Genomic DNA, 14,075 nt, shown 5'->3' with positions numbered 1-14,075 from the left:
ACATTTTAGATGAAAAGTGAGTTTTTAACCAGGACTGATTGTTTCCTGCTGTTTCTATGTTGATTTACACTAGATGGCAGCTTCACACAGTTCGTGGATTATGTTTATAGTGTTTGACTCTTTATTCCAGCAGATCTGTGGAGTAAAGAGTTTCTTCCAGCTGGAGGTGAAGGAGAACACCTGTCCTGTAAAACCCGACCCATAAACACTAAATCCAGCTCCTCTAACCGAACATAACTGGGTTAATAAACAAAACAGTTTATGGAAAATGTTTGAGCTGCTTTGATGCGATCATGTTTTAAAACGCAGCCAGCCTCCGCTGTCTGCCGCGGATTACAGAACCATCAAATCTCCAATCAAAGTCAAATCTGCTCCCAGCGTCTCTGCTCACGTTTTATCCGCTCACGCTGCGCACCTGTGCGTCTTTTCCGCTTCCGTGGTTTAAATGAAAACTGAGGCGCGACTGCATGTCTGAGTGTAAAGAGGAGAGTTCATGGTTTTACTTCCTGCCATCATCGGTCGGACCGTTAACTGGGAATTCTCCAGCATCGCGCCATGGGGAACAACGTGTCGGGACTGTCGGCGCTGCAGAGATCCCAGCAGCAGGGCTTCCACAGGCTGCGGAACTCACACAAAGGTCAGTGACTGGAGGCAGTTTGACGAAACATAACCCGTAAATTCAAAGCTCAGAGGGGATGTTTGCGGCCGGGTTACTCCGTTTTGATGCCGCTGCTCTGGGATCAGCTCCGGTGGTGCTGAAGAACAGCTCCCGGACCGGACCGGACCGGACCGGACCAGCCTGCAGGAGGCGGGCCGGATGCCGGGTCAGGAGGCAGCAGAACTGGGAAGGTGTTGACGGACATTTAGTGGAAGACGCTGTTTCAGTAAAGTGAAGTCTTGAAGAAGTAATCATGAAGTGGATGATAGCATTGCCACCAACATATGAATTATTGAATAAAAATGTAGGGGAAAAAAATCCAAACCAACCATTTTGATCTGGAAGCAGCAGTCCTCTGTTCTTTACACAGAGCTGTATGTGGAGCTCATGGCGGTTTATGACTAACAAACTCAAGCTTGGTTTGGTCATGTGAACAGGAGCCTCTGGACAGAGGCGCTCAAGTCCAGACCTCGAAAACTACCATCCTGCAACTTTCAGATGCATCCTGCTCCAACACACCTGAACCAAATGAAAGTCTCTTACCAGGCCTGTTCAGAGCCGAATGGCTGCTGCTGAGGGAATTCAGCCTTTTGATCCCAGTCTGGTGGAGTAAAGATGCATCTAAAAGTTGCAGAACGATAGATCTCGAGAACCAGACCTCTGGGTTTTAGGCTTGAATCTGACAGCAGTCATACATTTACACACAGGATCATCATGACGAATGGAGAAGACCGATGGTGCAGGAAAGGGTCTTTGGATGAACTCAAGCCCCGTCACATTGAACCAAACGCAAAAGAAAATCACAGCATTTTTGCTGTTGTTTGGTGACAATTGATTTTTTTCACATTTGTCAACCCACAGCAGTTCAAACAGATGCTTTTATATAGTTCTAAAAATGTCTTCAATTCAATTAAAGGATGCATTACTTATCGGAAACCAAATTAAATGCTTTCATTACTTATATAATCCAGTGTCTTCAAAGAGTCACTGTGGAAGGTGATGCTGTGGGCAGCAAGGATTTCCAGTAGCAGTCAGTCTTGCAGCAAATCTGAGGAAGTCTCTGACTGAAGATTATTGCTGTATGACATGCTAACATCTGAGCAGCAAAGACAATATAGTAACATTCCCTGGATGAGACCATCAGCTGTTGGCAAGCACTGGTTAGAGTAGGGGATATGATGTTGGAGTAGGGGACATGTTGTTGGAGTAGGGGATATGATGTTGGAGTAGGGGACATGTTGTTGGAGTAGGGGACATGTTGTTGGAGTAGGGGATATGATGTTGGAGTAGGGGACATGTTGTTGGAGTAGGGGATATGATGTTGGAGTAGGGGACATGTTGTTGGAGTAGGGGATATGATGTTGGAGTAGGGGACATGTTGTTGGAGTAGGGGATATGATGTTGGAGTAGGGGACATGTTGTTGGAGTAGGGGACATGTTGTTGGAGTAGGGGATATGATGTTGGAGTAGGGGACATGTTGTTGGAGTAGGGGATATGATGTTGGAGTAGGGGATATGATGTTGTAGGGGATATGATGTTGGAGTAGGGGATATGATGTTGTAGGGGATATGATGTTGGAGTAGGGGATATGATGTTGTAGGGGATATGATGTTGGAGTAGGGGATATGATGTTGGAGTAGGGGATATGTTGTTGGAGTAGGGGATATGATGTTGGAGTAGGGGATATGATGTTGTAGGGGATATGATGTTGGAGTAGGGGATATGATGTTGTAGGGGATATGATGTTGGAGTAGGGGATATGATGTAAGGGATATGATGTTAGAGTAGGGGATATGATGTTGGAGTAGGGGATATGTTGTTGGAGTAGGGGATATGATGTTGGAGTAGGGGATATGATGTTGTAGGGGATATGATGTTGGAGTAGGGGATATGATGTTGTAGGGGATATGATGTTGGAGTAGGGGATATGATGTTGGAGTAGGGGATATGATGTTGTAGGGGATATGGTGTTGTAGGGGATATGATGTTGGAGTAGGGGATATGATGTTGGAGTAGGGGATATGATGTTGGAGTAGGGGATATGATGTTGGAGTAGGGGATATGATGTTGTAGGGTATGATGTTGGAGTAGGGGATATGATGTTGTAGGGGATATGATGTTGGAGTAGGGGATATGATGTTGGAGTAGGGGATATGATGTTGTAGGGGATATGGTGTTGTAGGGGATATGATGTTGGAGTAGGGGATATGATGTTGGAGTAGGGGATATGATGTTGTAGGGGATATGATGTTGTAGGGGATATGATGTTGGAGTAGGGGATATGATGTTGTAGGGGATATGATGTTGTAGGGGATATGATGTTGGAGTAGGGGATATGTTCCTTGCAATGGTTGGACTTGTGCTCTGCATCCATGAAGCCTCCTGTCCAGCTCCTCTGGGATTTGGAGGTCATACTTCAGCTGTCATTGTTGCTTTTTGAATGCTAATCAGCTGCTCCCAGTTGTAAAACCAATACCTTGTTGCTATGGCTACATATCAAATAAATGTTAAAATGTTCACAAAGCAGGATGGTGCTGGTCTCCAGAGGTCACTGGGCGAAAGGCTGGGTTGCAGTGAATCTGAAATGAGCCAAATTAAATCTTTAAAAAGATGTTTCTGATGACAGTAATTAATTTTTTTTAAAGCTCAGTATATTGTTTTGATGTTCATAGAAGTAAAAAGTGTTTTTCTACTGATGGCGCAGCTTTTCATCATTGTTAAGGAAGACATTTTGAGATAATCTAGCAAGAAAGAAAATAATTGTTGACAAGAATGTTCTGCTTTTGCAACCCAGACGGGTGTAAATGCATATTAACACATGCTGTTTTAAACGGAGACACCGGCCGTTACACGTGTCTGTTGGAAACAAACACATCCCTGTTGATGAGCGGTCACTCCGGCCACAATGCAGATGGTGTTTCTACTGCTTAAGGTAATTGTGAATGCTTGGCAACATGGTCTCAATCCACATGGGGGGAAGTAATGAAGTACAACAGGTGTTTACAACTACAAAGAACATGTTGATGGAAAACGCTTCATCAGAGTGCCTTAATCAAAAGCTGAGCAGCCTGACGTATTATCTGCACACTCACTCTGCTCCCTGCCTTCTCTGATCACATAAGAGGCAGAACAAAAATCCACCTCCACCTTCCCCATCTTAAGCCAGCTGTTGTATTTGTGAAGCAGAGGGTAGCGGGGCCTTGGGGGACATATTAAATGTGAGCTGTCAGTGGAGTGATCAACATAAGTACACGGTTTGCCCTTTTCCATCCTCTCAATGAGCAGGAACACAGAGCAGGAACAAGTCTGCCAGGCGGAGGGGGGAGGCAAAGAGGAGCACGAGACAAGAGGCATGATTATTCAAGCAGGTTGCCTTGACGACCACCCGTAATGTGTGCAACAGTTCCCATGGTGATGGTTGCCATGATAAAGAGAGCCGTCAGGAGGTCGGAAAGGGGAGCAGGTGACGTCACTGGCAGCAGCGTGGCGAAGAAAAGACCAGGATGTGATTCTGTTCGGGCTGATGGAGAGCTGTGATTGGTTGGATCTGGAGGAGAGAACCCCCCAACCCCAACCTCAACTTCTCTACACACACACACACACACACACACGCACGCACGCACGCACGCACGCACGCACGCACGCACACACACACACACACACACACACACTAATACACACATAGACCAACTACATCATGACTACAAATCATTGTCTTTCCTCAAATACACCAAAAACATTTCCTGCAGACTTTTAGCTGTTGTCTGCCCAGACATTCACTCAGGTTGGGTTCAGGTGTTCAGAGATACACTCTGTGTTTACTACTAAATACATTTTGTTTTAATTGGTACCAAATGCTTTTTTGTGTTTGTTGACTCTTTCTGCAGGTGTAGAAGCAGATTATACGGTGTTTGTTTTCTGTGTTCTCTCTAGTTTTCATTCTCTCCTCTGTTCTTATCTCTCTCTCTCTCTCTTATAACTTTTTGCTCCACCTCTTTTTCTTTCTATTTTCTCTTTCTCCCTACCTTTTCAGTGTAAATTTTCATTACATTTAACATAAACATATTAGGTGTAACGTTACATCAATAGCTGTAATGTTCCACTTGTGGAAGTAAATTTGTTTTGATTCTTTTTTGCACTCAGATAATAATTCTGACTGCTCCATTGCCAGAGAGAATACCATCCATCCATCCATCCATCCATCCATCCATCCATCCATCCATCCATCCATCCATCCATCCATCCATCCATCCATCCATCCATCCATCCATCCATCCATCCATCCATCCATCCATCCATCCATCCATCCATCCATCCATTTTCTTACACCCTTGTCCCCAGTAGCACATATCTCCAGCGAATGTTTTGGGCGAGAGGCGGGGTAGAAAGAATACTAAACAAACAATAATAAACTTTCTTTGTATAACTGAATAAATGTAATATTGACATTTAGTTTCCACAGACTCTAAAGGGGTTCATGTGAACTGAATGTGAAGGCTGATCAAACACAACTTCTGAAGGAAAATCATCTCAGACCTGATAAAACCCAGCAGGCCAAGTCCAGATGTTGACAGAAGGGAATAGTCTTTCAGCGCAATAAATAAAATAAAAGTTAAGATTAGAGATAGATTTGCAGAAATTTAAAAAAATAAGTTATGCTTTAATCATTGCACAGCAGAAGTTGCCAACAAGGAAATGTAATTTAACATGATGGATAGCTGTGGTCAGTTTGATAAAGATGAGGGCCGGACCCTGCAGGAATACTCCACAAGACCTGAGAATCTGAACACGGATGAAAAAATCTAATATATGGAAAAATCAAGTAATGACCATTTAAATTTTGGCCACATCAGGCTCATTGTGCCTGCTCAGTATCAAGTGAGGCAATGGTCAAACAACATGCGATTCAATCTGATGAGACGTAGAACTGAAGAAAAGTTCAAAGTCATCAATAGTAAATCAAACTCAAACAAAAGAAATACAACATTTAAATTAACAGTAAATTTCTGACATAAAGGGAACAAAAGGGTTTGACATGCATCTTCCTGCGTCTTTAAAGTCTTTCCATTTTTTCTATTACCATCAACAATCATAGGAAGAAATGTTTCCAAAGTCAAAACCATCTCATGCCTCTCAGTAACAACCAGGAACTGAAAGTAGTTCAGCTGTTTTCCACTGAAATCGTTTTATGGCACCAACATCAGGTAGAAGATGTGGATGTGAAAAGTGTTTTATTGTTTGCTTCACTGCATTGTGACACAGCTCAGTCAGACACGAGCCTCAGCTGAACATCGCCACGTTTTCATTAGTGAGGGCTGGCAGTGGATTCCTGTCTCTCATTTTACTACAAGGGCATCTGAAGGGCGAACGGTTCCTTCATACCAGCACAGACTCCTGCATAAAAAATACACAAACACGACTCGCCAAACCAAAGATGAAGTTAATTATACAGGCAGCAGAGTAAAACGCTGCTGCTAATTTGATAGAAAACAAAAATATTCTTAATATTTAGTTGGAGCTTCTTTCATAAAAGGAGTGATTATTGTAATTTTAGCTACTTCCTCTTGATATTTCAGGATTCCAGAATTGTGTCTCTGGTGAAAAAACATCGTTTAGCTGCAGCTGTTTGTTTTTCTGTTTTTATTCCTGGTGACTGAAGAGGGTTTTTTTAGCTGGGAGGAAAATTATTCTGTACTCATCTTACCTTCATCTTAGAGAGAAAAATAACAACATATTACTGATTCATCCAAAAAGTTGTTTCATAAATTATAGTATTAAAAACATGAAAACAATGTTACATCACCCCTTGTTTAAAGTGGATTTATGTATTGTTAAATTCACTAAAGGTTTGTCACTGAGATGATTTTTTAATTATCTTATTGTAATATAAAGCAAACAGAAGTTGGATGCTAGTTTTAGCTAGTTTTTGAAGCAGAGGAGTGCTGTCTAAATATATAGTGATGCTAGTATGTGTGCATATAAAACAAGAGATCAGTTTTAAGATGAAAGGTTCGTTTGCAGTGGAGAAGGCAAGAATCAACAAGGAGAGGCTGAAATCCTCCTGCTTGATGAGAGGAGAAGTTCAGAAGACTTCCACAAGTCATCTGAAAATGATTTTCTCTGATGAAACCTTCTTCTGATTGTTTGGGACGTCTGAAAAAATCATTTCGTCTGGAGACTCGAAGGAAGTTAATTATACAGACGGACTAAAACGTTGCTGCTCATTTGACAGAAATGAGCAGCAAATTTCTCCAAACTTTGCCTAAGAAAACTGTTAAGTATTAAGAGCAGCTTCAAAACACATCACAGGAAAACTTCAGGATGTCGGAGTGAAGATGTAAACAAGACTCACTGCAGGACTCTATATAAATTTGATGGTTCCTAATAAAAATGTTTTCATATTTTCAATTTGTCTTTTAATGAAATATCGAAGCTGAAGCTATAAAAACTAGACTTCAGGCGTCAAATACAACCCGTATGATTCCATCGCTTGTTTTAGATCATACAACTCTTCACAGTGCAGAAGAAACTGCTACATATACTCTGATACAAAGCTCATAAATCATTTCTCTGTGATAGTTTTACCTTTGTTATGTATATTTTCCCAATTCTTGCAGTTTTCTTGTGTCTCCTGCTCCTAATGCTGAATTTATGAGTGTTGTTAGGAATGCTTCATCCTCTCAGGTCACGTTAAGGACAATATCTAGAATCAGAGAGAGAACACCTGAAATATGCTCATAATCATAATTATGGCAAACATCTAGCCAATTCTGTTCAGAGCTCATTTTGCCATTTAAGTTTGGAGAGAAATGTAAAGCCATTGAGACATTTTCGTCCTGAAGAGATTAATACTTGTGTTATATTAATGATCTTCAGAGTTTGTGCGTAGCAGGAAACCTTTAGTCAGAGGAAGTTCAGACGTAGCCTAATGAGAACTAAGCACATGCATTTTTGGGGATCATTAAATAAAATCAGTCTGTTGGTTTTGAAATTAGGGGACCATAAGCAATATTTCAGAGATCTGTTGTTGGAGTGAAGTCATATTTGAAAGAATTTCCTCCATGTTCTTCGGCTCCCTGACCTCCGTTTGCTTTCTGTTATGTAAGTAGAGAGCAGCGGTGAGGCTCGCTGCCTCTGGTGCTCCAGCATCTTTAACACCTGCCCAAATAAGAAGCACAAACACAGCGAGGTGTTGCAGGCACAGCGCCACTCCTGCGAGGATTCAGGCTCCTCAGGCGATGCGCCGCAGCGCTCCGCTCAGTCTGCACAGACTGAAATAAAAGCAGACGACTGTCTGTGCTTCATGAGCTCATCAGGTTAGACGATGTGTCATCTTTATATAAACTGACACAAAGGCGAGCAGCTATCACAGAATTGTTATTAATGTGCCGCGAGCAGCTTAAAGGTGTCTTAGTGATGATGATGCATTGTTGTGCTCTTGAAAACAACCTGCTGTATTAAAGTTTGTCTGTCTCTGAAGTATTTGATGACATTGATAAAGTGCAGCGTTTTATTCCTGCAGCAGTGAAATGCTGATAAATGTATTTGTTTCTTGTTTTGGGGACAGAATTTGTCTTCTTTCTCTGCCTTGACGGTAACCAGGACAGAATCTGAGCACCTTCTTTGTCTCAGCTATTGCAGCTGTCATGCAAGCTTCTGAATATATTGACTTTCCCCCTATGAAGAAGGGAATATTGCCTGCTGTGCACACAATGATAGATGTATGTTTTAATGGTGCTTTGTCGTCAGAACAACCAGCCTGGTTTGTGTCCTGGAAGAGGAAAAATTAAGTCTGCTGTGTGGTTTTGTACATACACAGCAAGATCCATCTTCCAAGGTGAGTCATGCAAATGTCGGGAAATTATGGTGCTGCCTCTTTTAATTCTTCAAGTTCAAATGGAGGACACAGCTTTGACTGTGTTTTGATTTTCTGGACTCCTGGTGCAGGTTCTACAAGAGGTCTGACTCCAGAGGAAAGGCAAACCGGACCTGTGTCTTCCCTTCTTCCTGTCCGGCTGCTACCGAGTGAAGACCATGTTATCGTTGGTCCGCCTGTTTCTTTAAATGCCCAGTGTGCAGATAATACAACATGGACAAAATTACAGGAATTTTGTGTAGAGCATCAGAATGAGTCATGGACACATGAGAACAGATTATTGAGACTCCTGCTGGTTTTGTTTAATCAGCTGAACCGATTCTTAATGATGTCATGAACCCCCGACAGCAACAGCCTGCTTTACCTTCCTGCTCCTCACTTGTCATCACTAGATCAGCAGTTTTCCTTTGCCAGCCTGACAAAAGGAAACTGCTCCCACGACCCACTGCTCCTACTTTCTTTCAGAACACCTAGGCACAATCTGGAGGTGTGTGCCATTCGCCCTTACTGGTAAAACACCTTCAGAGTTTCTTGCATGCTGCAGGTATTTAAGGGCTCTTAATGAAAGAGTCTGTTGCATTTTTAATTATGACCCAGAAGAAATGAAATTTAACGTGGAGGTTTGGTTTGGGTCCTGTGTGATCAGCCAATCAGAGTCTGATCACTGCGATCCTGCAGTGATTCTTGAAGCAAGAATAAAGGCAAAGCAATACTAACTTGAGGTATATTTCCTAGCAGTGCTGGTTACTATGGTAACCAAATCTGGAAAACATCAACCAATCAGTTCTCTTGAAAAATATGAATTTCTTTTTCTGAAATGAAGGTTTTAGGGCTAAGATTAAAGTTTTTACCTGGACAGAATCTGATAATTAAATCCACAAAAGTTAAGTAATATTATTTCTACATAACTCTGAAAAACGTCTTAAACCCGGTAAGAGCTGAATTTGCATTAGATCAATCAGCATCAGGTGAAACGAGGGAATTGTGCGGTTAGCCGGTTGTGGTTGGAAAGCAAACTGACACAACAAAGACCCCATCCTTATACAACCTGAATTAAGATATTAAAATTAAACAGAAACAGAATATTGTTTCATTTCTGTTTTGTGTTCGGTGCAGACCACCAAGAAATAAACCTTTTTAGGTTCGTCTGGATCAAACGGAGCCTGTCAGGCATATTTATAGATCTGATTAAAAAAAGGGAAGTTGTTGGAGGGAAAGTAATAAATGTTGGCAAGTCGATCAGGAGGAAAGACAACACTTTGTTTCACACTAACACTGAGAACACCACAACAATGGGGCGATTATTTTATAATTAACAGTAATACTCCCATTTAATTGTTGCTGCAAGCAGTTAGATAACTGTTAACACTAAATAAGAGAATGAGAACAAAATCTGAAGTTCATAAAGGTTTCATCACAAAGGAACTTTTTTCTGCAACTTATTTCTCTGTCCTTTTACATAAGTGGAAAAAAATTGAGACTTCTATAAAAATAAACTCCTTTCAAAATTCAGTTCAGTTAAGTATTCATGTTTATTCATATTTGTAAAGAAATCGCACACCAAATTATTTAGGGTCCATTTTGTTTCATTTTCATTTGATTCAGTCCAGTTTATTATAAAACAAACAAAAAAAGTTGTTGGGTAGAATTTGATTCAGAAGTAAATTCTCAGTGAAGTTCTGTCTAAATCTGCTTCCTGCAGTTAGAAGTAAAACAGAAAATCTTTTCATTTAATCCCAACTCCAGTTTGCTCCCTTTGCATATCAGTAATTTACTAAACTAAAACTGCAGGATTTACAGGCGACGCATGTTGAAGACACACTAGGAGAGGATATTCGTTGTGTGTCATTTGTCATTTATTATGATACATTTATTAAAGTGATAAGATTTTAATTTATTATTGTCATGATAAAATCCAATTAATGAGTTAAAATGTCCCCCAACCGACCCTTACTGTCTGGATTGATAGTTTTACTGTTAGGATCCTGTTTATTTATTGCGTCTAGTTATTCTTAGTTACTCTGGTTGTATTATGTTTAGTTTGGTTTACTGATAGTCCCATGTGTTTTCTCTCTCTCTCTCTCTCTCTCTCTCTCTATCTATCTCTCTATCTATCTATCTATCTATCTATCTATCTATCTATCTATCTATCTATCTATCTATCTATCTATCTATCTATCTATCTATCTATCTATCTATCTATCTATCTATCTATCTATGTCTCTCTCTCTCTCTCTCTCTCTCTATCTATCTATCTATCTATCTATCTATCTATCTATGTCTCTCTGTCTCTCTCTCTCTCTCTCTCTCTCTCTCTCTCTCTATCTATCTATCTATCTATCTATCTATCTATGTCTCTCTGTCTCTCTCTCTCTCTGTCTCTCTCTTGCTCTCTCTCTCTCTCTATCTATCTATCTATCTATCTATCTATCTATCTATCTATCTATCTATCTATCTATCTATCTATCTATCTATCTATCTATCTATCTATGTCTCTCTCTTTCTCTCTCTCTCTTTCTCTCTCTCTGTCTCTCTCTCTCTCTTTCTTTCTCTCTCTCTCTCTCTCTCTCTCTCTCTCTCTCTCTCTCTCTCTCTCTCTCTCTCTCTCTCTCTCTCTCTCTCTCTCTCTCTCTCTCTCTCTCTCCGTCTCCCCTCACATCTGCAGTCAGTTAGCTCATCAGTCCAGGTCTTTTGTTTCAACATTCAACCTCCCAGTGCTTAAGTGCCTCTTTCTCAGTCACTCCTTGCTGGTTCCTCTCATCTCTTCTGTGTTATTTTTCTGCTCTATCCTGTAATAAATAATAATTATTGTCACTTTTATTGTTATCATAATAATACTACAAGATGTGATAAAACCTTAAGTCCAAGTTTAAGACACACAGAAAGCAGAACTACACCAGCAGTTGTGAGTAACAATAGAATTTACCACAAGGTTTGACAAGGACTTGTTGACTTGTTGACTTGTTGACTTGTTGACTTGGACTTTACGTTGTGATGAACTTTGTTGCTGCTGTCTCTCTGTAATAATTAGAGGTGGTGAGGTAACGTCCTCTCCTGTTATAAACGCTATACAAACAGAGGGATGCCGGTTAGATGTCATAACACCCCCACAGCTGCTTGCTCTGACATCATACATGATCAATGGCAGGATGTTGGAGTAACTCTGCTAGTTCTGATTTGTAGGCGTTATTTTGTTTGGACTATTATTCCCTCTGGTTTTGGATTCTATCAAGACGGACGGATTTTTGCTCTTGCATTTTTAGTTTTGGAAAGTTGTTACAATCTCTAACCATAACAACAAATTATGGTTAGAGATAATGGTTAGAGCAGCTGATTGGCATCTCAAACCCTTCAATAACACCTGAACTATGACCCCAAATCCCAGAGGAGTTGAAAAGGAGGCTTCATGGATGCAGAGCAGAGAGAGAAAGAGGAAGTTCAAACTTTCTCTTCTGCCTGTGATGTTGGGCAAGGATCATATCCCCTACTCCAGCATCTCTCTGCTCAGCTTCCTAACCAGACAGAGATTTACAGAGGAGTGGCAAAAGCAAATAGGGTGGATTAGCAGAGTTTACCAACAACTGATGGTGTCATCCAGGACATGTTACTGTGGGAATCTGTGGAATATCATCTCTGCTGCCCAGGAGTTGAGCTGTTAGCATGTCGTGATGGTCATGAGTCTGTCATACAGAAAGTCTTCAGTCAGAGGCCTTTTTAGACTTGTCACAAGATTGACTGCTACTGGAGATCCTTCCTACCTACAGCATCATCATCCACAGCGACCTCTTGAGGATTCTGCGTTATTTGAGCAACAACATTTATTTTACCTTTAGGATTAAAATAAATATCTTGAACTGGAGGATCATAAATTATATTTCAGTTATAAAATTACCAGAAAAACCATCACAGGAGAAGCTAAATCTATCATTATGTTATCATGTTAATACAGAATTTAGCAATAAATTCCACTATTGTATTTTTCAAAGTTTAAAGAAATACTGTAAGGTATTTTTTTTTCTATTTATTTCTAACATGCAGCCTGCAACTCAAACACACAGACATGCTTTGAAAGCATTTCCAATCCCACAGAGGGACGACTCTCCCTGCACAGCCTGCTGATCTGCAGAGCTGCTGTTCGCCATCCGAAGGGATAATCTGAGCATTGTGCTTGGGTCCATGTGAGGAGGGGATTACATATTTATTTGGGTGAGTTTTCATCCCTCCTTCACCATCTGCCACTAGCAGTGGCCTCGGCACAGTCATGTGAGCTTCTTGGGGATGTTGTGGGATGACAGTGGATGTTTAAGGGATTAAATATGAGTAAGAAAGAGAGAAAATCAAAGAAATATAAAAGGAAGCCTTCTGTGTTCTTATCTTATGCTTGCCTGACTTATTTTTACTTTCATGTACTGCCTTTTATTTTTCTGTTTTCAGTTTTTCACAGAAGCAAAAGCAAAAAAAAAAGATGTTTATTACCTTGTTTACATGACATGCAGGGCTTATTAATGATGTTAAAGAAAGCATGTCATGACAGAGAACTAGGGCCAGACGGCTGAAAATTGTTTTAGCATCTTATTTCATGCCTCTGGGATTCCTTCCAGAAATAATAACTTTGTTGTCTTGAAGCCACGTTGCCGCCAGTCAGGTGATCTGGAATTTGGAAACGTCATTTTTGTCCATGCTTTTAATTGTTTACATCTTGAGATGATTCTGCAAAATTTCCACAAAGTCTTCCTTCTTAGTGTTCCCATCTAATCTATGAAGTGTGGATGTCCTTCTTGCAGCCAAAACCCACACATCATGATGCAGCCACCACCGTACGTCAGAGTTGGGATGTTGCTGTCAGTCTTGGACGCTTCCTCCTTTTTTCTCCCACTGGAGCAGAAGTCCAGTTTTAGGTTTATCACACCACCAGATGTATAAGATGATTGATATCAGAAAAATGGTTCAAAGATTTGCATATTTTCTCCTCCTGGCTGACAGATACTAGAAAACAAGTTGGAATATGCATAGCTGCAGTTTATTCTCAGTTGCCATGTTCATTTTTTGTCTGCAGTCTGTACTTTGCATTTCCTGAAAGTCTTCCTGCTTATTAGTGCTACTGTCATCAGCAACTGGACTTCTCTCCAGGAAGAGCTGCAGGAAATCAGCAGCGGAAATGGAAACAAGATGATTGTGTGTCTTCTGATTGTCCTTGAAACATCCTGATTATTTATAGTGAGGCTGTGGAAACGACTTCTGGTGTCAGCAGAGACACTTTGGTTGTTTATTGGAAAAATTACAGAAACTTTTTTCTTCCCAAAGATTTCTAGAATGATGAGCCTGAATGACTGATTTTTTCTTTTGTCTGCAGAGTAATTGTATACTGTAAGTGTGCTACCGATATTGGATTCATCGAGTAAATGTTGATACTTTTTAATTCATGCTTGGCCAGTTGAAGGCGTTTCCTTCAAGGAGCAGATTCACTAAGGAACACTTTCATCACCAGACTGCATTTCACTCCTAGTCAATTTTGTCATTTCATTCAGTTTTTTCAGTTC

At 40.7% G+C, this 14,075-nt stretch overlaps 1 protein-coding gene across 1 annotated transcript in view; it reads left to right on the top strand.

The window, feature by feature from the left end:
• Positions 1-351: 351 nt before the first annotated feature.
• Positions 352-14,075, top strand: part of neurl1aa (neuralized E3 ubiquitin protein ligase 1Aa) — a 64,924-nt gene continuing 51,200 nt past the window's right edge. Inside the window, exon 1 of the mRNA XM_008422224.3 lies at positions 352-637. Coding sequence (XP_008420446.1) covers positions 556-637 — 82 coding nt within the window. The 5' untranslated portion in view covers positions 352-555. The remainder of the gene's footprint in view (positions 638-14,075) is intronic.

The sequence above is a fragment of the Poecilia reticulata genome, chromosome 1 (genome assembly GCF_904066995.2).
Source record: "Poecilia reticulata chromosome 1, P_reticulata-male-v2, whole genome shotgun sequence".
In the NCBI taxonomy this organism is placed as follows: Eukaryota; Metazoa; Chordata; class Actinopteri; order Cyprinodontiformes; family Poeciliidae; genus Poecilia; species Poecilia reticulata.
The sequence above is the reverse complement of the archived record's forward strand: the minus strand, read 5'-3'. Positions and strand labels throughout refer to the sequence as shown.